Source organism: Notechis scutatus, chromosome 6 (genome assembly GCF_049901735.1).
Source record: "Notechis scutatus isolate UNSWTSFEM ecotype Mainland chromosome 6, rNotScu1.2, whole genome shotgun sequence".
Taxonomy (NCBI): Eukaryota; Metazoa; Chordata; class Lepidosauria; order Squamata; family Elapidae; genus Notechis; species Notechis scutatus.
The window spans coordinates 48,587,525-48,611,294 of record NC_142014.1 but is presented as its reverse complement, the minus strand read 5'-3'; the positions used below and the strand labels follow the sequence as shown (position 1 = coordinate 48,611,294).

Below are 23,770 nucleotides of genomic sequence, written 5' to 3'. Positions count from 1 at the left end.
GACTGCAATTCCAAACTCCCTAGCTAGGAGACATGTTAAGAAAGTCTAGTTAGATTGGTGGACAAGGACTAAAGGCATTTTAAATCTAATACTTCTTTCAATCATAAAACTCTCTATATGATCTTTTGCAGCTTGACTTTTCTTGCACTATTATTCTAAAATAAAGGTAGAAGAAATCCCCATAAGGCCAACTTAAATGCCTCAGAGAGAAAAAGAAGGTAATGTTAAAATGTACCTTTGCAATCAGACACCTGTGCAATTTGGGCAATATATTGCCAGTCACTGTCTGCTGAATATGTTTAATCAGACACTCCAACTCTTCCTTATTCCTGGGCAGGAATGAGGGTGGTTTTGTAACTTTCTTGAAATCCTCATCTTCTTCATTAGCAGGCTGATCAGATCTAGATTCAGCATATACTTTCTCTTCATTGGTACAAGACTGCTCTTTGCTGGTCTTTTGGCTTTCTTCTTCTCCACCACTGAGTTCCACCTCCATGGCTTCATTCTCTACTTCAGGATTGATATCCACAGCATCTACATTAAGTTACATAAAATGAATGAAATTACTATGGCATTAATTAATCAAGATACCCTTTTGGAATAAGACAAAGATATAAAAAATGTAACAAAATACTTCAGGATATTAATAAAAAATGTAAAAGGCACCATAATTGATTTCAAGCAGAATAGATTCCCATGGGCCAAGGTACCCTCAATCAGATTAAGGAATTAAAAAAAACGTACCTTCCTTTTCAATAATTGAAAGCTGCTTTTCGAGAGTTTCATGGTCAAAATGAAAAGCCTCCAGCACCATTACTAGCACACTTTCAAAGAAAAAAAAGAAAAAAAGAAATACATTTGAGTTCCAAGTTTCCAACTTTATCAAACAGTTTACAAAACACTCTGTACAAATAAGGAAAAATTGAGCCACTATTGTCCTGGTGAAAATAAGTCTGAATTAATAGATAAATCTCATGGAATAAATATACACACAACAATATAGTATAAATAACAGCTTTATAATCTTAAAGAAATTGAGAGTTAACTATAATGTAATACCACTTTTAAAAATCCTTTGGGATAACTATGACTTGGATGACTGAGAATCTCCATAGACACTTTTTAAAAATATCAATATAAGAGCAGAATAGTTTCCAAACTTCAAATCATTCATATTTGTTTAGAGGCCCATGCATCCAATGGTATTAATTTTTATTTAATGCAAATGGTTATAATTTTAATCTTACAACTGGCATTTAATGTACCTGACACCCAGTTTTTGATTGATCTGTCCAGTCTGCAGTACGTGGATGAAATGTTTCAAATGGTAGAGGTAAGCTGACCAAGAAAGATGTCTGCAGACAGCACCCACCATCTCAACTGATGCAGTTACCATGTTTTCATACTAAGGGAAAGAGTATTATCAGAAGTTTAAACAAACAGAACATGTTCAACATCAAGTTGTTTCTCTAGCTTTTCTTTTTTAATATAAAAATAAGTCTATAGTCCCCTTAGCTAGATCAAGATCTCTTCAGAAGGTAGGCGGTAGGAAGCAATCTTTCTGAACAAGCCCCTTATGTCCATTCCCCATTATATGTGTGAAGCTTCAACACAATAGTTCTCCATGAGATTCACTAAAGGTAGTAGAGCCAATAAGAGTAAATTGTTCTTAAGGCATTGAGGCAGAAATAATTTCACCCATTTTATGTTCAAAAGCTTACCTTAAGCATTTTCTCATTGAAAATGGTAGTGGTTGCATAAGGCATAATATAATTTTGAAGAGGTTTGGAACTCAGGGTGGTTTTGCCTTCCACTAACTGCTTAGCTAGTTTCATCAGAGCTCGTGCCCTCCTGTGAATCTGAAAGAATATAAAAATTATCTTAGAACTTAAGATTGAGAGATCTTAGCCCACCAAGCATTTGAATACTAAAATAAGATATTTTATATCAATTGTAGATATTTTATATCGACAGAAAAAAAGGTAATAAGCGCAATCAGTTTTCATGCTATCACTATCAGAATAACTCATATGGTTCTTTAGAAGAATCAGTTAAAACCTTTCCTTCTACCTGAATATGCTTCATATTTTCAAAGAAGTCCATCTCTGGATCATGATAATCAGTCAGCTGGACCAAGTCATGAAACTCTGGATGTTCTGAAAATGCTCGAATCAAGTTTGATAGCAATGATGTGTAATCCTGCTGAATGCACTGAAACCGCAAAGAAAACATAAGTGGTTTACTTTTACATCTGACATTCTAAACTATATCATAGCCTCCACTTTTTAAACAGAAAACTTTTTTTTTCATAGCAATCTGTTCAAATTTTCCCTTTTAAACAGCTATCCTAGGCAATTGTGACCATTTCTAAATACCAGATATTTATTATACTAAATAAACTTAAACTTTAGAAGCAATAATGGAAGTAGATAATCTATACTTTATAAATATTTGTTTGTTAAATTTATTTGCCACCCATCTCGCTGATGGGCTACTCTGGATGGCCATAGTAGAACCTTAAACTAATAGTAATAATAGTAGGCTAATAGTAGGACCTTAAACACATGATGATTTAAAAGTCTATCTGTTTCCAGCAAAACAGGTTTTTGCATATATGAAAATGTCCCAAAGTGTACCAAATTTAACTCATTTAACATAATTGATATATCCTCATATTCAGATCACCATGGGTTATAAGGAATGGCCAAGAAAAATAGGAGTCGTGATGGAAAAAGATAATGGAACATTTATATGTATATCTATTGTGAGCCTTTAGTAATTTGAGACTCATATTAATTCAAGCATAAATAATAAATAAACGTCATGTTAAAAATACAGCTGGTACAGAAAATACAGTAAAATGTCCTCCAAATGACTTTTATTTTCATAAAAGTGAGAATTATAAGGTCTGCAGACACAGATTTTCAATTCATCCTGATTTTAATAACACAAAGCCCAGGAGTGCTGGGCTCTTCACCTCAATCTTGCTCTTTAGTCCTTTTCTCAAAGAATCCAGAAGTGTGTGCTGAATAATTTCCTTGAATTCATCCTCTGTATGCTCAAGTTCAGAAAATCTTTGAATAATGGCAGTCAGGCAGAGGACAGCATTATCACTTAAAGCCATTTCCTCTAGCTGCAAAAGAAAAGGATCAGGACACATGAGATTATAATCCTATAAATCCTATAAATTGGAGAAACAGTTAAAACTATGCACTAAAATAAACATAAACCAGATCCCCAATGATAGTTCAAAACAGCTATAATGTGATTAAACTTCCAGCTCAGATATTTTCCATATTAATGGGACTCACCTGTATAGTGTAGAAACAGTTATGCATTACCGGGATGAGATAGTTGACATCTATTTTGTTCATCCCTTTGATATGAGAAATGATGTCCTGGAATGCTGACAAACGGACATCAAAGTTGATCTCATCAAGGTGGTGCAGACTGAAAGCATTCAGCTAAGACAAACAAAATGTCTAATCAAAATAAAAAATCAAATTGAATTTTTAAAAAATTGAGCAAATGAGGAAAACTGCTACATACCTTGACAGTTTCTGTGATATATTTTATATTACTTTCCAAATGTGATAATGTCTGTTAAAAAAGATTGAAAATCATTAAAAGACAAAAATTAGTGAATAACATAACTTACATTTATTTCATAGATTAATTTTTAAGCTATTTTTAACTTCTTCGAAGACAAAAAGGGCTAGAGCAGCTAAAATTAAATGTATATAGACCACACATGCTGGAATATGTATTCAGTATATAAATACACTACACCTTTGTTGCAATTTGACTAAGGCTGCATTTGTTTGATTAATATTTGGAGAAATATAATCCCAAACCTCTTAAAGATATCAAATTACCTATCTATGATCAGATATTTTTAATAGAAGCTATCAGAAAAGCCTCTTCCTCCAACTATAGGTAATACTCATCTTACATCTGTAACTGAGCCTGGAATTAGAATCATAAGTCATGTCAGTTGTTAAGTGGTTCATCATGTGATCATGATCAATTTTACAACTAATTGCAGTGGTTCTTAAGCAAATGATGCAGTCTTTAGCAAATCCACTGTCTGCATTGTGCTTGTTTTATCGGAAACTGGAAATAAATAGCAATAGCACTTAGACTTCTATACCGCTTCACAGTGCTTTATAGCTTTGTCTAAGTGGTTTAGAGTCAGCATATTGCTCCCAATAATCTGGGTCCTGATAAATGCCAGTTTCTAGCAAAAAAAAATCCTAAATCACATAACTGCAGGTCGCTGCAAACAGCTATAAATGTGGGCCAGTTACCAAATGACCCAGTACTGACAGCGGGAAAGACACTGGCCATCAGAACTTTAAATCCAGGTTGTAAGTAGCCCTGGGGAGGTCTGTTGTAACTTCAAACAGTGACAGGTCATAAGTCAAGGACTACCTATACTGTTTTTTTATGGCAAAAAGATAGAAAAGAACAATATTTTAAAAGGACTTATAAAGGAGTCAAGATTAGCCTCTACTGTGGAACAAAACAACTCAACACTCTGGATCATAGAGGGATAAGACTATATTTTTAAAAAAGCATTTATATACAGTAATACCTCAAAAACCCCACAAAGTGCTTGACGAGACAACTTGTTCTGAATAACAGAGAACAGTTTTGCTAGAGGTTTAAGGAAGCTTGCTGGAGTTAAGCAATGTTTCAGTAGATTTTGTACTGTCTCCAAAATGTCAATCTCTGTGTCCTAAAAGAAACAGACTGTCAGTAGGCCAGGTACAGGAAAAAGACAGAACAAGAATTACAGGAATGCTAATTTATTGCTTAAAGTGTAATAACAGAATCTTGAAAGCCTGCCAGAGTATCCTATTGCGACTGCTTATATTGAAAGGATTCAAGGTAGGGTAATCTTGAGTTTCTTTGTCAGGTCTTCTCCTTTTGCAGGACTAAGTTATCTCTTATTTGCCTTATTGATTCTTGTATATTTTCTTCTTGAGTATTATCCATGCATTCATCTACATCAGGGGTGTCAAACTGGCGGCCTATGGGCCTGTGACGCACAAGCCATGCCCACCCCAGCTCTGCAAATGGGGGAAACGTCGTGAAATGTCACATGATAGTAATGTGATGCCATGTGTTTGACACCTGTGTTCTACATAAATACACTGCAAAGGACTACAATTGACTAGTTTATTGAAAGTACCTTTTGTACTCTTCTGCGAATTTTAGAGATATCAAGTAAATTTTGGTTGAATAAATTACAGCAATCAATGTGCCATCACAAAATGAAGTATCTATCAATAAGTGTAAATATTCAATCTCCATCAAACTATCACAAACCAGTAAATATTTTCAACTTTTTCCTGTAAATAAACTTAGTATTGATTTTTATAGCTAGTCAAGCAGGATGATCCTAATAGTGGATTTTATTGGCAGAAGGAAAAAACATCATCCAGTCTCCAATAGAAAATTCCTACTCTTTATTATCATGTTAATCGTGTGACATTCCTGAGTATATCATTTTCTTTTATGCATGTTCACAATAACACTGGAGTAAGAACTTCCCAGTTAAGGGTCAGTGATATTTCAAGATTAAAAAGTGAACTGAAATTCTTGATCAGATTTATGTCATGTGCCGACATTCTGAATTTTAAATCAAACACTCAAGTTAATGAACAAAAGTCATTTCTGGACTTGACTTCTTGATAATTTTACTCAATTAAGAGTAAAATTACTGGTTTTGAGGAAAACAATTGTAATTTATCTTGCAACTTTTGGGGAAGTCCTGTAAACAAGGAGTAAAAAAGAATGGAAGGATCAATCTATTTGGAAGGCTTCGCATTTTCCCTGTATGCTTATACAAGCACTATGATACGGCTCCCTGCAAACATTTATGACAAACTTAATGTCAGCTGGTCATCCATGAAGGCCACATGAAGGTTTTTTTTTCCTTATGCCAAGATCAGATTTTCTTTTGCTCCCATTCTTTGCATAACTAAGGCAGGGCTGGTTCAGCGAATCACACCAAAATGGGTCTTTTATAAAGCCTTTGGAAAATTGTATTTATGTTTTCAAAGATGTAAAGATGATGCCTGCAGAAGTAGATGGGGAGCTAAGAAATGATTTACAGTAAATTAACAAGATGTTCAAGAGGGTATTCTGTTCTCTACATTTGTATTTAGAAACCTCTTATTTTATAACACAAAAGTATGTTACCTAAATACATAGATCAGTATACAACACATTAGATTCATTCTGAATCTAACTGAAGTGACCATAGCCCAGGCTTCCCTATTGTTCTCTCTGCTTCATCCACTATTTTTCATATCCTGTTGAGCTTCATTCTTTGCTGTGGCTTGTACATAATCCAGTTACCTTTCAGTGTCAGCCTGAATGCATGTAAAGTTCATAAGTGCAGAAACATTTACAATATCATCATAAAAGTAATCTAATCTGAAAGAAAATATTATTTTCCACACACTTTATTGTAAACCTACCTGAGTAATGTTGGTCTGCTGAAGGAAAGGGAGCAGGAGGCCAATCAGAACAGAACTCTGGTTCTTATCCTTTATAAACTTGCTAATCCTAAATACAACAGAAAATACACTCACATTATATCACAATGTAATATTTCAGGTGTCTAAATTAAAAGCCAAGCTTTTTAAATATGTAGCCTTGAAAAGTTTTGGACTTCAGCATAGAAAGAACATGTCACTGCATTCACAGAAATATGAGAGATGTAGAGGAAGAAAAAAATTTTTTTTGCATCTGTTCTGAGTGAAAATGGAACAATTGTCAAAGTCATCTAATTTCTTGCCTTCTGAGAGGTTAGGATGAGATTGCATCTACTATTTTCTATTAACCCCCTTCCCACCAAAGAAAAAGAGCTGTTTCTTCTCCACCATTTCTACAGCATTACAAATCTCTGTAAATATGTACTATTAAAAAGGATAAGAAACCACTTACTTTGAAAGAATGTTGAGTTCTTTGCTGAGTTGTGCGTTGTACTTTTTTTTCTTTATCCTGTCTACACTGATCATAGTTTTGTTGAGATACTGAAGAACTGAAGGGACATGGGGGAGAACTAGTCTCGTCCCCATACTAGGAATATCTAAAATGAAGATATAGAATATGGCCATTTCAAGTGAAAAACCAAGCCTTTTTTCTATGCAGAAAACACAAATCCTTACAAAACAGCCTAGTGAGAATGTTACAATTAAAAAAAAAAGTGTTTCAACTTTGCTATTATTTTTATTTATATACATTATGATGATGATGAACAACACATTTTTTCAAAATATTTAAATGTAGAAACTTTGCAAGGCAACCAGAATCTTGCATATACTCCCATTTCTGAGTCATTTAATTTTTTTGTCATTTTTAGCTATCAAAAGGTCATGTAGTTATACCAAATATTGAAAAGGTGACTGTTCTTCAAGTGTAAGTCTTAAAAGCTGGCAACTTTGCTTTTTCAATCTGTGCCTCATTCTGAGGAGAAGCCCGTATTAGGCCACTCTTCTGTAACAGTTCATTCAAAGGTGAAAAGGTAATTCCTGTAATCACTACACTTCTGACTTCGAATTGCAGGAAGGCAAGTGAAGGCTACTTCAATGCAAAGGCTGAATCTTGTGGGCCTGGACAACCCATTAAACATCCTAAGTTAAAACCACGAAGTATCTTTCATTTTGTTCTGTGTAAAACAGCTTTGAATAGAAGTATATACAGGTAGTCCTCAACTTACAACAGTTCATTTAGTGACCATTCAAAGTTACAATGGCACTGAAAAAAAGTGACTTATGACCATTTTTCACATTTATGACTGTCCCAATGTGCTTTTTCAAGAGGCAACTGGACTTTGTTTTTCTTTGAAGATGTTTTACTTCTCATCCAAGAAGCTTCTTCACCTCTTGAAAAAGCACCTTTGGGACAACCATGACCATGAGAATCTCCACAGATACACTTATGACCATTGCATCCCCGTAGTGATGTGATTTACATTCAAATGTTTGACAACTGGTTCATATTTATGACAGTAGGGTCCTAGGGTCATGTGATCACCTTTTGCAGCCTTCTGACAAGCAAAGTCAATGAAGAAGCCAGATTCACTTAACAACCGTGTTATTAACTTAACAATTGAAGTGATTCACTTACCTTCTGTGGCAAGAAAGGTTGTAAAATAGGACAAAATTTGCTTAACAAATTTCTCACTTAGCAACATAAATGTTGGGCTCAATTGTGGTTATAAATTGAGAACTGCCTGTACTTTGTACGTACCTCTGTAAAGCTCAAATATAATACACTGAAGCCATTTTAAAAATTGCTTAGAACCTAGCTATTTCACTGAGCGTTTGAGTCCAATGGTAGCCAGACTGCCAATTATATAGTTTTAATATTATGTGCCTTTGACTTTATTTTATATATTTTCTTTGTTTTTCTGAACTCCTTGTGCCCTATGAAAATGGGCAGTATTGTAATATACAAACAAACAATGCCATCCAACTGAGACCTATCCATTCCTACCTCCCGCTATTTCTTCAACTTCAAAAAAGATGCAGCCAGTCACTGTCAAACTGCTACATTGGTCATTAGGTTCAAAGTCAGGAATATTGAGAAGGCTGTCAATCACATCCATCACAATACCAGCTGTTCCCTCTCCCAGAGCCTTGGCTGAGAGCACAGCAGATACATTTGTTAATATGTCATATTCTGGATGCCCTGGATTCTGCTTAGCCAGCAAAACGAAATACCTAAAAGTAAAGTGAGAAGGGGTAAGGGAAATTTTTAGAAATAAAATTGTATGGGATTCAAAACTGAGAAAAGGACAAGTTTTTCATTCTTCTGGTGGACAACTTAAAGAAACTGCTTCAACTTATTTTACTATAAAAACATTTATGACCATTTTCAGATATTAACAGTGAACCAAAAGAATGAAATCCCCTGAAGTAAGTGCTACCAAATTCCAAACTCGAGATCAGGAACAGACTATTCTACAAACGTACGCACTAGCCTTGGAGGTGAAAATATAACTGAGTACGATTCTATCTGTACAATGAAAAATGTTTGAGAAGTTCAATAGATAGAACTCCTGCTATAATAAGACATGGTTCATACACTGTTTTAAGATATGGTTAAATAATCACATTATTTAGTTTTGCCTTTTTGGTTGTACAAAGCCAGCCATTGACACTTGTAAATCATTGTTTGGGTACAATACAATAAAATCACTTGATTTAAAAAGGTTGGGACTGGGAAAGCAGAAACGTCAGAAGCTGCAGTGACCTCTCCTATATGCCTCTTTGAATCACAAGCTTGCAGTTTACTCTTGTTCACAGCTTCAGGAAAAGAAAAGCAAACAGGGAAAAGGACAAAAAGCACACTATATTTTGGCAGGACACAAATATTTGCAATACATGGTTCTAGCCCTTTTTTTGCCTGATCCCAGTATTGCATTACAGTTATCCTAACTGCTTTGTTTGTACACAAAGAACACAGGCAGACAAATAAGGCTCTCCATCTCTGACTGACATACAATTTCCGTCAGCCCAATCATCAATGTGAATAATAAGAGCTAAAGGGGGTTGTAGTCTGTGACTAATGCAGATGGCAGAGAGTTCTAAAACCACAATTGCAGGTTAACCTGCAAGGCAATAAACCGACTGGATTTAAAGCTTCTAAATGGTGTAAATAGTACAGTCTATAATAATTATTGGAAGAGTGTGGTTTTGTTTTGCTAAAAACAAATAGCTTACCTGGGGTTTTTGCTCCAAATGTGAATAATTTTGAGTAAAGGAGTAGGAGAATATTGGCTCTCTGAAGCCAGCCTAGTGATCTGGAAAAAATAAAAAATAAAGCAGGAAGATAAAATCAGGATCTGTTAAGAAGTATATCATAGGACAGCTATTCAGAATAGAAGAAGCAAGACTATTTGCATCTGAAAGAACAATGAACTATCTGAGCTCACCTGCTATATTATGCCAGTGGTTCCTTTCATGTAGCATAACATATGAAACTAGTATGAATGCAACCAATATTTGCTGCAATGCCTTTTGCACCAGAATAGCAAAAGCTGCATCCATTGACCCCAAGCGCAAAAATACTTTGAAGAGTCCAACCCAGGATGTTACCGTCAGGCATTGCTTTCAGTTCACCAAGTGAGAGGGGCCTGCTGCTACATTTTAAGGAATAGTTCCTAAGTCCCAGGATGCAAGCTCCAGAGAAAGGTGGATATCACATACCATTTCTGGCTAAATTACAGAAATTTTCCTTCCAACCGAAGCTAACAAGAAGAAATTTCATAGTATTTATATTTAAATATTATACAATATCACATAACTACTATAAATGTGGTTTATTTCATCTTTGTTGGTGGAAGTTGGCCTGATTTAAGAGGGAGAAGGTGAATTTATGAACTTCAGATTCCATTCCTACTCCACCGGGACTTAGCCAGTAGCTTCACCTATTATGGAGGCCAAATGGTACACATGAAAATAAGGGAAGATGGAACTCTGAATGCAGAAATGTTTGCCCAGTAACTCTGGCTAAGTTAAGGATAAATATATTTCATCTAAAGGAGACTCTTCTGTAATTTTTACATTTCTCAGTTGCAAACGTAGAGTCATATATGCTGACCTATGTCACAGTGATGAAAATTCAGCCAATATCTATTGAACCATATGTTCAATTTATATGGACACTAATCTCAAGTGAGCAGCTAACAACTGTTAAAATATAAAAGCCAAGCAGCAAAACAACATATCTACAACAGCAGCCAGGATAAAAACAGCTCCACCAGTAACAATTAATATAGCCAAAACAAAGATTCAACCCCACCTCTTGATCCTCAGGCACCCGACAGATCGACAACATTTTAAGTAAAATATAAGCCATTAAAATGTGGACCATCTAAGATAGAGATAATGAAGTGAGATGATTTAATGTACTCTTTTCCTTTTGCCCCAAAATTTACTCTACCCCCAGAGGGTATGGGCTAACCTTGGGAATCACTTACTGAAAGGAGCAGCCTTACCTGGGGCCACACCACTGCACAGAACACAGCATCAATCTCTTCTCCACTGAAGCTGTACATTTCAAAGTCAGAGAAAAAGTCTGCTATAAGCTTAAGTCCAAGGCGCCTTAAGTTTTTCAGCTGGTTGATAAATCTGAGTTGAATCTGTAAAAGAAACTGGTGGTTCTTTCTTTCCTTAAGCAAAACATTTTCAGAAAATTGCATTTCTTATTCACGAATTGGGTCAAAATATTTAAGACATTAAGACATCTTAATTATTCAAGACAGGGGTGTCCAACCTTGGCAACTTTAAGACTTGTGGACTTCAACTCCCAGAATTCCTCAGCCAGCAAAGCTGATTTAAGACATTAGCATGCATTATCCATATATTATATCTACTTAGATACGATGATACTTTGGGAAGTAGCTTTTTAGATATTTTGCTAGTTACACTCTGTATAAATGCATTTTTTTCTCTATAACTTTCTTACTAAGGAAATTGTAACTTCTATAATGTGTGAGAGGTAAAGTCAACACAAAATCCTGTAGCACAAGTTAAGAACTTGCATAGCAAAGAAAGAAAATTTAAGCACCATAACCACAAAAATATTATTCGGAATTGCACACTTTGGGAAATTGTAAAGCTAAGTTTCTTTATAACTATACAAAGTTAAAATTTAACACAAATGGGAATGTTTGTCTGCAATGTATGACTAATACGTTCAGAAAACTACCAAGTGGAGTACAAATAGAACTCTCACAGACTTTAAGTATCTTTTAGCTCCTCAATAGATAATTAACTGTTAAATTCAGTTTAACAAATGACAATGGTGAAAGTATTTTGGGGGTTATTGAATTACAGATTTATTTCAGTGTTATCGAGTAACTTTATGCAAAAGTTCACCAGTAATTATCTTGCTAAAAAAGATCAGCCTTTTCCCAGTTTAACCAGCTGCCTCGTAAAGGTCAGAGCCAGAAAGGAATTTAACAATGTAATTATTTTCCCCATATCTAAGGATTAGGATTATTGCTCTATGCTAGTTAGCATATGGAAACTTTATGTTAAACCATAATAAAGATTTGATCTGATGTTGGTAAAACAGAGGAGGGCTATCAAGACAATTGAATTAAATTTCACAAGCAAATTTAGCTTACTATTATGTAGCACTGAAGTAGTGCACTTCATTTAACGTACCATGACTCTGCCAAAAATACCCACAAGGACTGTAACAGAAGGTTACTAATATTATCAATAATCTTTTTTTTTTTGATACTGTATATCTAAAATATACACATTGCACTCTGTTTTAAATTTAGAACCTAAACCAAACGTTTAATTTTATAAAAATAACTGAATTGCATCCTTGAAAGTAATGCTTTTATCTTTATTGTTTTGATTCAAGGACACATTTATCTTTATTACTTTGATTCAAGTACACTAAATGAGAAAGAATACCAGATTAGTTTATTAGCATCCCTTTCTTAATTAATTACACCAAGATTTTTTTTAACCCTCACATGTCAGCTTAAATATGGAGCAGCTCTCACCTTTTCTCTTTGCTGAAGAATGTGTGATACTGTTGCTGTCATGCAAAGCAAAATCTGTAAAATCTCAGGCAGGTTCTGGCTGATTAGATGTCCCAGGTTTTTTAGTACTACTTCCAAGCTGTTGAAAAGGCTATGCTGACGGCCTAATGGTAGGACTTGAGATAAATCCAAATCTTGCACAGCTTGAAGCACTGCAGAGTGGCAATGTCCTTTAAAAGAGAGAAAAAACATAAAAAAGGAAGGAAGAGAATAATGAATGTATATCGATAAACATTCTACAAATGGGGACACTATTCAATATTTCGTATGTGTAAATCTAGATTCAAGATTTGGTCATAATTCATAGAAATTGGCAAATTAAGAATGGTTGTGCTTTACTTACAATGCCCAGTTTGGGAAATCAAATTTTAAGGTGATATTTAAAAATATATTTAAAAACCCACTCTAACTAATAAAAAGGAGAAGGCTGAAACCCTATATATGCATACATGTTAGTCTCACTTAACAAATCAATTTTCAGTTTCAAAAACAGTACGTTTAGGATTCTAACACATGGTAAATGTTCATGTTTTCAAAGTGCAACTGTTATTTCACATTAATCAAGACCTATGAGATGTGATGACTGAGTTCAGTAACTAAATGCTTACTATTAGGTGTACACAAAATCTCCGTTCCACTAGATAATGCTGATCCAGCATTAATCTCTAGAATTATAAAACTTTACTTTTCCATAATCAACTGCTCAACAAATCTCCTTAATATAATATTATTAAGTCAACTTTCTCATCTGCTTCTTCGTCATTGCTGCATATGGCGTGCTCATGCTCATGAATTTACATTAAAGAAAGTTGAACTCAACACAAAATATTGTAGGACGTAATTGTCCTAAACAGGCAGGTTCATGTTTCAAGATTCTGTTCAGTCATTCCACAACCTCTTTTATAATATTAGGGCTTCATGTAGGCAACACCAAAGCCGCATAATCCTTGAAATCACAGGTTGCAGTTCATGACAATTCAATATACTATAATTCTCAACCACTGTTAACACTTGTTTTACCTGTCATCACTACTGTAGTTATGACATGGCCGCTGAAAGGCCACTTGAAGAGTATTAGCATTCCTATAACAGGACTCAAAATCAATTGTAGAGCACTTTCAGAGCAATTGCCTAGGTAACTAAAAGCTTTCATTCTTGCCCCCCAAGAATTAGCATTAGCTCTGAGAGGGTTGATGGTTCATGACTGAGCCCATCAAAGTCATCTGAAATCTTGACCACCCTATCAAACAAAACAACCAAGCTAAAATCCAGGAGACTCTGAGCTCTAGTTCTGTCTTAGGCATGAAAATCAGCTGGGTAACTTTGGGCCAGCCCCTCTCTCAGCCCAACTCATCTCACAGGGTTGTTGTGCGGAAAATAGGAGGGGGAAAGAGTATAATAAAAGTGGGATAAAAAAAATATATAAAGAAAAATGAGGAAAATGGGTAAGAGAATTGGGGTGGGGAAAGAGAAGGAAATGGAAGGGAAATTGCTTTTTCTCCACTGCTATTAACCAGAGAGAAAGTGACTGCAGTCATAAGAATGTGATATTAACCGTAGTCACCAGGTCACCTGTCACCTCGAAAAGGCCATATTCTGCTTTAAATGTTAAGAAACCATGCATGTCATCCAACGCTCCACTTCCCACTCATTCTTCTAATTAATTTCTTTATACTTTTATTAAACCATCTCAATCTTGAAACAGTACAAAAGAACAATAGCAATGAGCCAATGCAATAATGCATGCATAGAAATACAGTAATATTATTTTGCAATATATATTCAAGGATACCAGCCACGCTCAATCTTCAATGGGCAATGTTGACAGTAAAGATGATTCCCATATGGTTTTGTGTTATGTTTATTTCTACAAGCTTCAATCCCCTTAAACATGTTGACAGTTCTATTATATTTGCCAAAAGTTTTTTTTCCTGTGCAAAACATACCGTTATTGAAATGTCTCACAGGTTCAAAGAGCAGATCCAAAAACACCCTTATTTCTTCAGACAAAGAGCCTGCCAGGAATCTCAAAACTATAGCCATACGGGTCCCTGCTGCTGATTTCCCTTGTGTTTTGCTTCCAGTTTTATTTTTCATCCGTCCATATAGAATTCTTCAAGGGGTAAAAAGAAATCATGTTAGCTTATCAGAAGCAATGGGTCTATAGGCAAAAGGCTCAGTATGTGCTAGTCCTAGAAGAAATTCTCTGCATGTTACAAACTGCAATAATAATCCCAAATCAAAGAGGCAGTTTTGTGTAGTGATTAAGTGCTGGTCTAGAACAGTGGTTGCCAACCAGTGGGCTGGGGACCACTGGTGGTCTGTGAGAAAATTTTGGTGGTCCGCAGAGAAATGTCACCCCCAAAGCAATTAATCCAGGCTGCGTGGGAACACAAGGCTGCGCCGCCCACATGGCCCGCAGGAACACAAGGCTTGCGTCGCTTGCATTGCGAACAATACGAGGTAGTGAGGGGAGGGGGGGAACTTGCCCTACTTGCCCCACGCGCCTCGCCTGGCCACCAGGCTGCTTCTTTCCGCTTCTTTCTTCTTCTTCTTTTGGCTGCACACAAGGAAAGCAGCAAAAGTCTTTGTTTCTCTCCCCCAAACTCCGCTAGAAATGACTATTTGGGACCCTGAAAGGCATCCTGTTCCAAGAGGCTATGCCAATGTGACAAGCCTCACAAGGTCTCAGTTCTGGTGGAGTTTGTGGGAGAGAAAGAAAGACTTCTGCTGCTTTCCTTGAATGAAACCAAAAGTCTCTCTCTCTCTCCTCCTGAGAATGGAGCTGGAGACAGTGTCCTGCGATCCCAAATAAAGAATGATCGATCGGTAGGAAAACTGGGTGGGGGATTTTCCTGCAGACTTTTTGGGGATTTTCCCAGGGTTTCTGCTCCGCGGGATTTAAAATTATGAGTTTGGTGGTCCCTGAGGTCCAAAAGGTTGGCAACCCCTGATCTAGAAACTGGAACTAGAAACTCCCAGAATTCTAGTCCTCCTTTAGACATGGAAGCTGGTGGAATCATTGGATAGCCACTCCTCTCAGCCCAATCCACCTCATTGGTTTTTGTTATGGAGAAAACATCTTGAGATATAAAAGATAAAGGTGGGATAGTCGTCTGATCAATAATTATAATGAATGTTACTGCAAAATAATCCACAATTGGGAGTTGTTTCATTCTTCCATCCATACTTACTAGAACTTATTTCATTCTTTATCCACATTTATTTTATTTATTGATAATTTTTTCTTCTACAGTCACCCACTTTGGAAAAAAACCCCTTTCTATATTGTTGCCATAAAATTATTCAAATAACTCTATATTTAATTAAGCTCCAGTTTACATGCATATTGTTTTGCCTCCATTTTATTTTTACAATACCTTTGAAATATGCTAGAGTAGAAAGTAGTAAATAGTATGAAGTAAATTTCATGACTTACAGCAGGTCTTCAAACTTGATAGCTTTAAGATTTGTGGACTTCAACTCCCAGAATTCCTCCTCCAGTCATGTTAGCTCAGGAATTCTGGGAATTGAAGTCCACAAGTTTTAAACTTGCCAAGTTTGAAGACCCTTGGCTTAGAAGTATTCAGAGAGCCTTTCCTCCAAACCCAAATCAGTAATATAACAATTTCACCACATTCGGTCTTCACCAAGTCTACCATCAAGCCCACCATTGGGAAATCTGTCCTTTGTTTTGATTAGAAATAACTAGCTTTTATAATTTCAGAGAAAACCCACTTTTTTAAAAATAAGTTGTGGTAGTAGTTTTATAAAAGAATATGAGTTAAGTAACAAATTTATTACAAAGATGGTATATTTACAGTAAAATCTGGACAATGGATCAGAATTTTCATCTTCTCAGGGAGGTAGGAAGTAAGATTTCATTTTTAAACATTCATCAAAATATGTATAGTCTGGTAAACTGTGCAAGTAGAAGCTTAAAATATTATACTCTAAGGAGTAAAAATGCATATTGCCTAAAGCAATAAAAAGTAAACCTGTATCTATATTAACATACAAAAGTCCCTTACCTCATCAAAACTGGAATAAGTTCTGGTCGGTGCTGTGGTTTTACTATACTGTTTTCTTCAGAAATACTGAAATGAACTATTTCTTCTTTAAAACTCTTGTCTTCCAATAGCCGATATAAATTTTCTCTGTAAGTACATAATGCAACTTAAACAAAAAGATTCTTCACATAATTTATTAAAATACAAGATCACAAACTTTTTAGTATTTGAGAAGAATATGTAAGAGATGCTTATTCAATCCATGACCAGCAAAATTTATAAAATATATAACATGAAAGTAAAATCAAACAGATTGGATAAAATGCCAACATAACAAGGAATTTCTATTCTTTTTAATATGTTCTTTTAATATATAATATATAATTTTAATATATCTTTCTGTCACATTTTTAAATCACCCATCTCCCTCACACTCCATAATGAAAATGTAACATAAACTAGTATGATAGTCATTAAACCAGGCAAGTTTACATCTAAAATATTAGAGTCCAAAAATGCACATCATATAAAAGAAATAGAAAATAACACAATTCCAGAATCTATATATTAAGTCTGAAGTTATATGTGTGAGTGTATAATCACATATAATTCAATGCAGACATTATCTCTTACTTATAGGGCAGAAGATGTGGATGCTTGTAAGTCATGATACAGTCAAGAGCTACTTTTTGCACATTTTGGTCTTGGTGGGTCAGCAGCTGAAAATAATGTTTTAAAACAAACCAGGGTTAAAACAGATATGTTAGAGAGTAGTGTATTACAATCAATATTCTGTCACAATTTACACTGTCCTTTTATTGAAGAGAATCCATGGATGATAGTAATTATGCAAATAGCAGAATCCACAAGGAGGGAAGGCTTTTGGCATTTTAACAATTGTTCTTATACCTAGAGTCCATAAACTTCAATGGTGCTCTTACACCACTGTTAGAATCTGAAACACATATGTGCTCTTCTATAAGACCATTGGTCCTCTAATAATTACCATACAATCTAGACTCTTAATATCTATCCCTAAACTGTGGTAATGTTTTATTTTTTCCAACAAGGAATTTGGGACAGGTAGTTCTAATTACTATAAAATGATTTACATTCTATTATTGAACGCCAGCTACTGTAAACATTGCACATTAAAAAGAATGATCCTCAAAACAGGAATCTCCAAGAATCAGTTCCTTGTCAAAAAGCATAATCAGTTGTTATAATCCAAAAACATTTATGCAATCCCTACGCTATCTCACTTACATCATTACTTCTATAAAGCTTTTCCTTTCCCCCAAAATTCATCTTATACTTCAGCCTTCCCCAACCTTTCTGGCTTTGAGGAATGGTAGGGGGGTGAAGGGATGGTTCTGCACAAGTGAGTGTGCGCACAACTCTATTTGTGCCTGCATGTGTACCCACTGTTCACACAAATGGAGCTGCACACGCGCACACACTCACCTATCACTTCTGCAGCCTGGTTCCAAACAGGCTGCAGCCCAGTACTGGGCCACAACCCACAACTTGGGGACCCCTGATATACTTAACAAAACTCAATTCCCCTTTGTCTATTTGACTTGCTGGGATAGGAGACAGCAAGCCTAGATCTTGCAGCTGATTTTTCTTAATAAAATGAAGGCTGATTTAAGCTATTCATCACTACTATCATAATAATTCTACCACCAGCCAAGAAAGATCATAACAGAGCTCAGAAATTATTATTTTCTAATGTGAACATCACAATTCAGATTATCATGTGAGTACAGTTTGCTTATTTTTCCTTTTTCCCTTTTTATTTTTACTATCTTATGTTTGCTTTACTTTTATTTATTTGTTAAGCAACTAATTTCTAGAGAATAATTTAGTTACTCTCATGCTGGCTAGTAATTCTGGAAGTGACATTCTCAAGTTTCTCTGGAGACATCAGGTTGGGAACTAATTCTGAAACAAAAAACTTTCCCAAATTATTTCCAAGCTGTAAGATAATAAATATGCATGTGTATTATAATCATTTTAATCGTTTTTTTAAATTAATCATAAAAAAATTATTTACCTGGACATATATGTCATTCAATTTGGGTTCTAAATACAAAGCACGGGGATTTGAAAACTGAGTGAAAACTTGTAAGTGACTGATAAGCTGCCTGAAAAACAAAACAAAACAGACCAGCTGTCAGTAAAACATCAAAAAACAAAATATGACTTTTGAGATGGAAACATTTCAAAACTACAAACAAATTTATCAAATGCTTTCTTTTAAATGTTCTTATGTACTTAAGTTTACACAGCTCTTTGCAAAGATCGCTGAGTTATTTTATTGAATCTAGTATTGACTGATAGCCTGTCTCGGTTCAGAAGTTATGAAAAGGAACAAGCCAGGACTGTCCATGCAATTTCAGATGCCTTTGCTTCCATTCTGTGTTAGCTACATTTATGTCACCCAAACTCCATTAACGGTATCCTTAGCTGGTGAGTAATAACAACAAAAAAGCCAATTCCATACAGTTTGAAATCTGCTTCCATTAATCATATTAAGTACAAGACAGACCAAATTATGAGTTTGGATGTTATGCTAAGCTGTAGAAAACTAAACACTTTTTTATCAACTGAAAACAGAAAATTCCAGTCTCATATTTCTTCCAAAGAAGGTAACACTGTTGTATTTAATTTGGAAAAATCCAAGGGGTCACTTCGTTGGTTAGACACTTCTAACCCCTAATGACCCAAATAATATCATTATGTCATGGTTAGAACTATTTGCTTCTTTGAGTTCTTTGAAGCAGATTTTTGGAAACAGTTATTAGATTTCTTACAAGTATAAAAATCAGCTCTTACACCAGTACTGAATTGAGGGGTGTTTGCTCTCTGAGCTTGGTTGTTTTTTTCTTACAGACATTTCATTACCCAAACTAAGTAAAATCATCAGTGCTAGTAAGCAGTGAGGTTTGGTCTCAGTTTATATTCTAGTGGCTTGACTCTCAACCCCCCAAAACAGTGCCTTCAAACAATCAGAATCGATACTATAGATGAGGAAGAAATCATAGTCTCATTTGATATCACAGCCTTTTTCACGTCTACAGATCCAGAATTAGCCAAAGAATCTATGACCACATTGTTTCAAAAAGCACACCTGACTTAACCAAATACACAAAGGATCTCATAATCCTGGGTGTTTTAATCTTCATATATTTGGTTAGATTAGATGTGTTGTGGAGCAATGTGGTCAGATTTATTTTCTGCCTAACTACATACTTCCAATTTGATGGACAAACTTACCAACGAATTGAAATACACCTATGTGATCACCACTTTCAGGACTTATGCGGAGGTTGTTATGAAGTGTCGAGAAGCCACAGCACTTTCACAAATACAACCCAAATATGGTTCAGATATGTAGACACCTTCACCATAATAAAAAGAGGCCAATTAGAGAACACCCATAGAACCTCAACAACATCTTTAAAGGAATCCAGTTTACCAGAGAAGAAGAAAACAAGTCACTCCCCTTCCTGGACATCCTGATCAGCAGTTACAATGGCAAACTGTATAGAAAAACCACCCACACCAAGTGCTCCAGTACCAAAGCAACAACCCAACTTCCCACAAGAGAAGGTGCGTAAGAACTTTATTTAGACAAGCACAAACTCACTGCAGCAACTCTGAACAGCAGAAAAAGGAAACAGAGCATCTATGCAACATATTCCAACAAAATGGATATCCACACAACTTCATCAAAAAGTGCCTGACATTCAACCCAATACAGCACAAGCAAATCAAGCCCTTAAAAGAGTAATGCTGCCATATATGTCAAAAACATCTCAGAAACTACCAACAGACTATCACAACCAAAAGGAATTCATGTAATACACAAGTTAACTTAAAGCCCTTCAAAACACCTAAGTAAACCAAAAACCTAGCAGCCCCAACAGAAAAAAACAGAAGGCATCTACAACAGGGGTCCCAAACCCGAGCCTTGAGCTGTTCATGTAAGAGATTAGTGAGCGCAAGCACACATCCCCACTTGCACGAGCAACCAACTCCTCTCCCCACCTGCTGGTCCGCAAAACCGGAAAGGTTGGGGAACTCTAATCTACAACATACAATGTAATGACTACATAGGACAAACAGGCAGGAGACTGGCAGAATGCATCCATGAACACCAACTAGTAAGTCAGAAGACATGAACATTCTTTTATGACTCTTTCATGATTTCTTGACTGCAGTAAAATTTTAAGCTTAAAATGATAAAACTACCACTATTTCAATTTCTGCTGAAATTTCATGGGGTTGGTATTGCCTGCCGAAATAATCTTAAATTTTTAAACATTGAACAATAAACCTGTTTTTGTTGCCTCTTTCACCTTCAAAACTATTCCTTAAATTTTCTCACTTTTTCAATCCAAACTATATAAACTAAAAGAGGACAGTATATACAATATTTGCATACATCTTTCCAAATTTTGAATTATTTAATTGCAAAATATTCCATTCTGCTGCTTCCTGCTCATCATACAGATAAGGAGCACCCAGGTTTTTTAAGGGTTATCCACAATAAATGTGAACTCCTTTCACTTTGTCTCTGATCCATCACTGGAATCATGTTACATTAAATCATGGACTTGTTTAACAAATCAACATTACTGAACCTAAATTGTGAGCCTAATCCACATATGACTAAAATGTTCTCCTTTTACATATTCTAATGACTGGAGAAAGAAAGAATTAAGAAACTATGCAAGGCATGTTAGGGATTGAATAACAAGAACTACAAGCTAAATGATATTTAAATGCAGGGTTTCTTACAAGTTTTGAAGAAAACCCTTATAATTTTCATTGCAGTTAAGACAAACATACTTGGTTGCAGCTCTTCTGGTTTTCTTTTTTGGCATCTCTTCAGTCATTTGGCCTTCAGAAGTTTGCTTCTCTTCTTCAAAATCATATGACTCATCCTCAGTTGTGTCATGAAGATCCATTTTCTCTGGAAGATCTTTTACATCCTCACTACAACTGCTTTTCTTTCTAAGATCTTGCACTGGGGCTATTTGTGAATCAGCAGGATAATACTCAATGCTGTAACAAAACAAAATGCAAGAGTTAGTCTTCCTACCTATCCTTTTTCAATTTATTCTAGGGACTTATTTGTGCCTCAGTAAATAATAACTCAGTAAATAGTAAGTTGTATCACTGTTACTCTTCGTGGCCCTACCTCTTCCTCTGTTTTAATGTCTGTGTTATGCACACAAGCGCCCGACAGACTCTTTACTTTTCCTATTGATATTGCACTTCATAGCAGACCAACTAGGAAACAAAGCTATAATAAACTACTTTTATTATAGTGTTAGAGTAACAGAATCTTACACACCTGAATGCAGCTCCCCAGCCCCCGTGCCTTTATCTACAAGAGAACTGGGGAGAATCAGGTCTCAGACATTTTCTCAAAACTGCATTTCTGCTTTGGACTTATATTTCACTTATCTAATCAATGTCTTGGTTGCAGGTCTTGCTCCTATTCCTAAAAGTTATTCTCACAGTCCATTACACACCATGGTCTGTTTGTCATGAGTGCTTGGGGTGGGGGAAGCAGCAAGTACAGCCAGACTTCCTTGTTGATAAGTCATAATATGAACTATTCCATCATATGATTTAATTGAAAAATTGCTTATGTTTATTTAAGAGTAACCAAGTATTTCCAACAGTGTTTGTGAAACATATATGTATAAATATTTCTTCCATAAAAATCCTCACTTACTTAATAAATCTTAGTAGAAGTGGAGAAAGTTCTCTTGACCTGGATTCCACTCTGTATGCAAATCTTGACATTGCTTTCCAAAGGAGAAACCTAAAGTTTGTATGATCCGTTCTCTCATAACAGCATGTCTGACATTTCAATTGCTCATCATACAAAGCTCTGACATGATGCTGATAGATTTCCTCACTTCCAACATCCGTAACATTTTTTGATTCTTCTTCTAACTCATTACGTAGCTCTTTTTCTATGGAAAAATCACCAAAATAAGCATTAAAAACAAAATCTTTTTAGTCATGCCAGCTAATCTATTACTGTAAATATACAGAAATATATTTATTGTAAAAAAAGATATTTTTTTAAAGTTAAAATTTAAGAGTTCTACTTTAGTGAATACTGTTCAATCACTGGGGTTCTGCAGCAGGCTCAGAAAATTGGGTACTTCCAGAAATTGAGGCCTCCTATCAATATTGTTTTGTGTTCTTTGGGACAGAAAAGAAAAAAATAAAACCTCAAGCAACAATTCCAGATCACTGCACAAGCATGCCTGTTTTGCCACTGGAACCTGAGAGAGACAGAGGGGGCAGGGGAGAAAATTCCTGAAGAGTACAAAGTCAGACACTATTCGCTTAGTTAACAAGCAGATTGGGCCTTGCCTCAATCATTATTGAGTCTTTTATATGACAATGTCTTACCAGCAAAAGATACAGCCTTTTCCAAATGTTCATAATAAACTTTCCAGAATAGTTTGTTTTCCATTTCATCTGCATGGGACCTAATTAAAAAGGGATTTTATTTTTTTAAAAAGGTAACTGAATAAATCAACTGTTAACTATCATATAGGCATGTCTTCTTTCCTTCACAGAAAATAAACTATTTTGCAAGGTTCTTTTCTTAATTTATAGGGCTTTATTCCTATTCTATCACAATAAGATTGTATCACAGTCCAAAATCATTTTGCTGTATTTTTGAAAAACAGAAGCATAAAAAAATCTGAAAAATATATCTAACTTGCTCATATCATTCCATAATCTGATTTGTTTCAAAAATGCAAAGTAGTTTAACATGAGAATGATGGCACTAAAATATTCAGGAAGTGGTGCTTCATTAAGTCACAAAGAGAAGGAAAAAAGCCACCATGTTGGGATTAGTTTTTAATTCTTTTCTTTTTAAAAAGTTTCTGCTTGTTCAGTTTTCTTTTGCACAGTGAACTGATTTTTTTTTTCTTTTTATTTGTGGTCATTTTTCAGCATATGCTTAAATTTCAGTGACCACATGTTCTTTATCAGAAAGGGCAGCTCTTTATTTCAGAAAACTATACTTTAAATTTATTTAAGTATTTGTTTTCTTGGTTTTGCTCTTGAATTTTCCTTTGTAAAGCAAAGTTATAAACATAAACATCCTTATGGAATTCTTTTAAATTTGCCC

At 35.2% G+C, this 23,770-nt stretch overlaps 1 protein-coding gene across 1 annotated transcript in view; it reads right to left on the bottom strand.

Moving 5' to 3' along the window:
• UTP20 (UTP20 small subunit processome component) overlaps positions 1 to 23,770 on the bottom strand; it is a 75,284-nt gene that overhangs the window by 20,537 nt on the left and 30,977 nt on the right. The window contains exons 20-41 of the mRNA XM_087968186.1: positions 23,038 to 23,117; positions 22,346 to 22,589; positions 21,451 to 21,666; positions 18,650 to 18,740; positions 17,227 to 17,312; positions 16,615 to 16,740; positions 14,530 to 14,696; positions 12,545 to 12,753; positions 11,018 to 11,161; positions 9,741 to 9,820; positions 8,512 to 8,738; positions 6,958 to 7,102; positions 6,489 to 6,576; positions 4,595 to 4,738; positions 3,550 to 3,600; positions 3,312 to 3,464; positions 2,978 to 3,133; positions 2,071 to 2,211; positions 1,722 to 1,859; positions 1,266 to 1,405; positions 745 to 824; positions 236 to 534 (exon numbers count right to left, since the gene is read on the bottom strand). Of these exons, the coding sequence (XP_087824312.1) occupies positions 236 to 534; positions 745 to 824; positions 1,266 to 1,405; positions 1,722 to 1,859; positions 2,071 to 2,211; positions 2,978 to 3,133; positions 3,312 to 3,464; positions 3,550 to 3,600; positions 4,595 to 4,738; positions 6,489 to 6,576; positions 6,958 to 7,102; positions 8,512 to 8,738; positions 9,741 to 9,820; positions 11,018 to 11,161; positions 12,545 to 12,753; positions 14,530 to 14,696; positions 16,615 to 16,740; positions 17,227 to 17,312; positions 18,650 to 18,740; positions 21,451 to 21,666; positions 22,346 to 22,589; positions 23,038 to 23,117 (3,205 nt within the window). The remainder of the gene's footprint in view (positions 1 to 235; positions 535 to 744; positions 825 to 1,265; positions 1,406 to 1,721; positions 1,860 to 2,070; positions 2,212 to 2,977; positions 3,134 to 3,311; positions 3,465 to 3,549; positions 3,601 to 4,594; positions 4,739 to 6,488; positions 6,577 to 6,957; positions 7,103 to 8,511; positions 8,739 to 9,740; positions 9,821 to 11,017; positions 11,162 to 12,544; positions 12,754 to 14,529; positions 14,697 to 16,614; positions 16,741 to 17,226; positions 17,313 to 18,649; positions 18,741 to 21,450; positions 21,667 to 22,345; positions 22,590 to 23,037; positions 23,118 to 23,770) is intronic.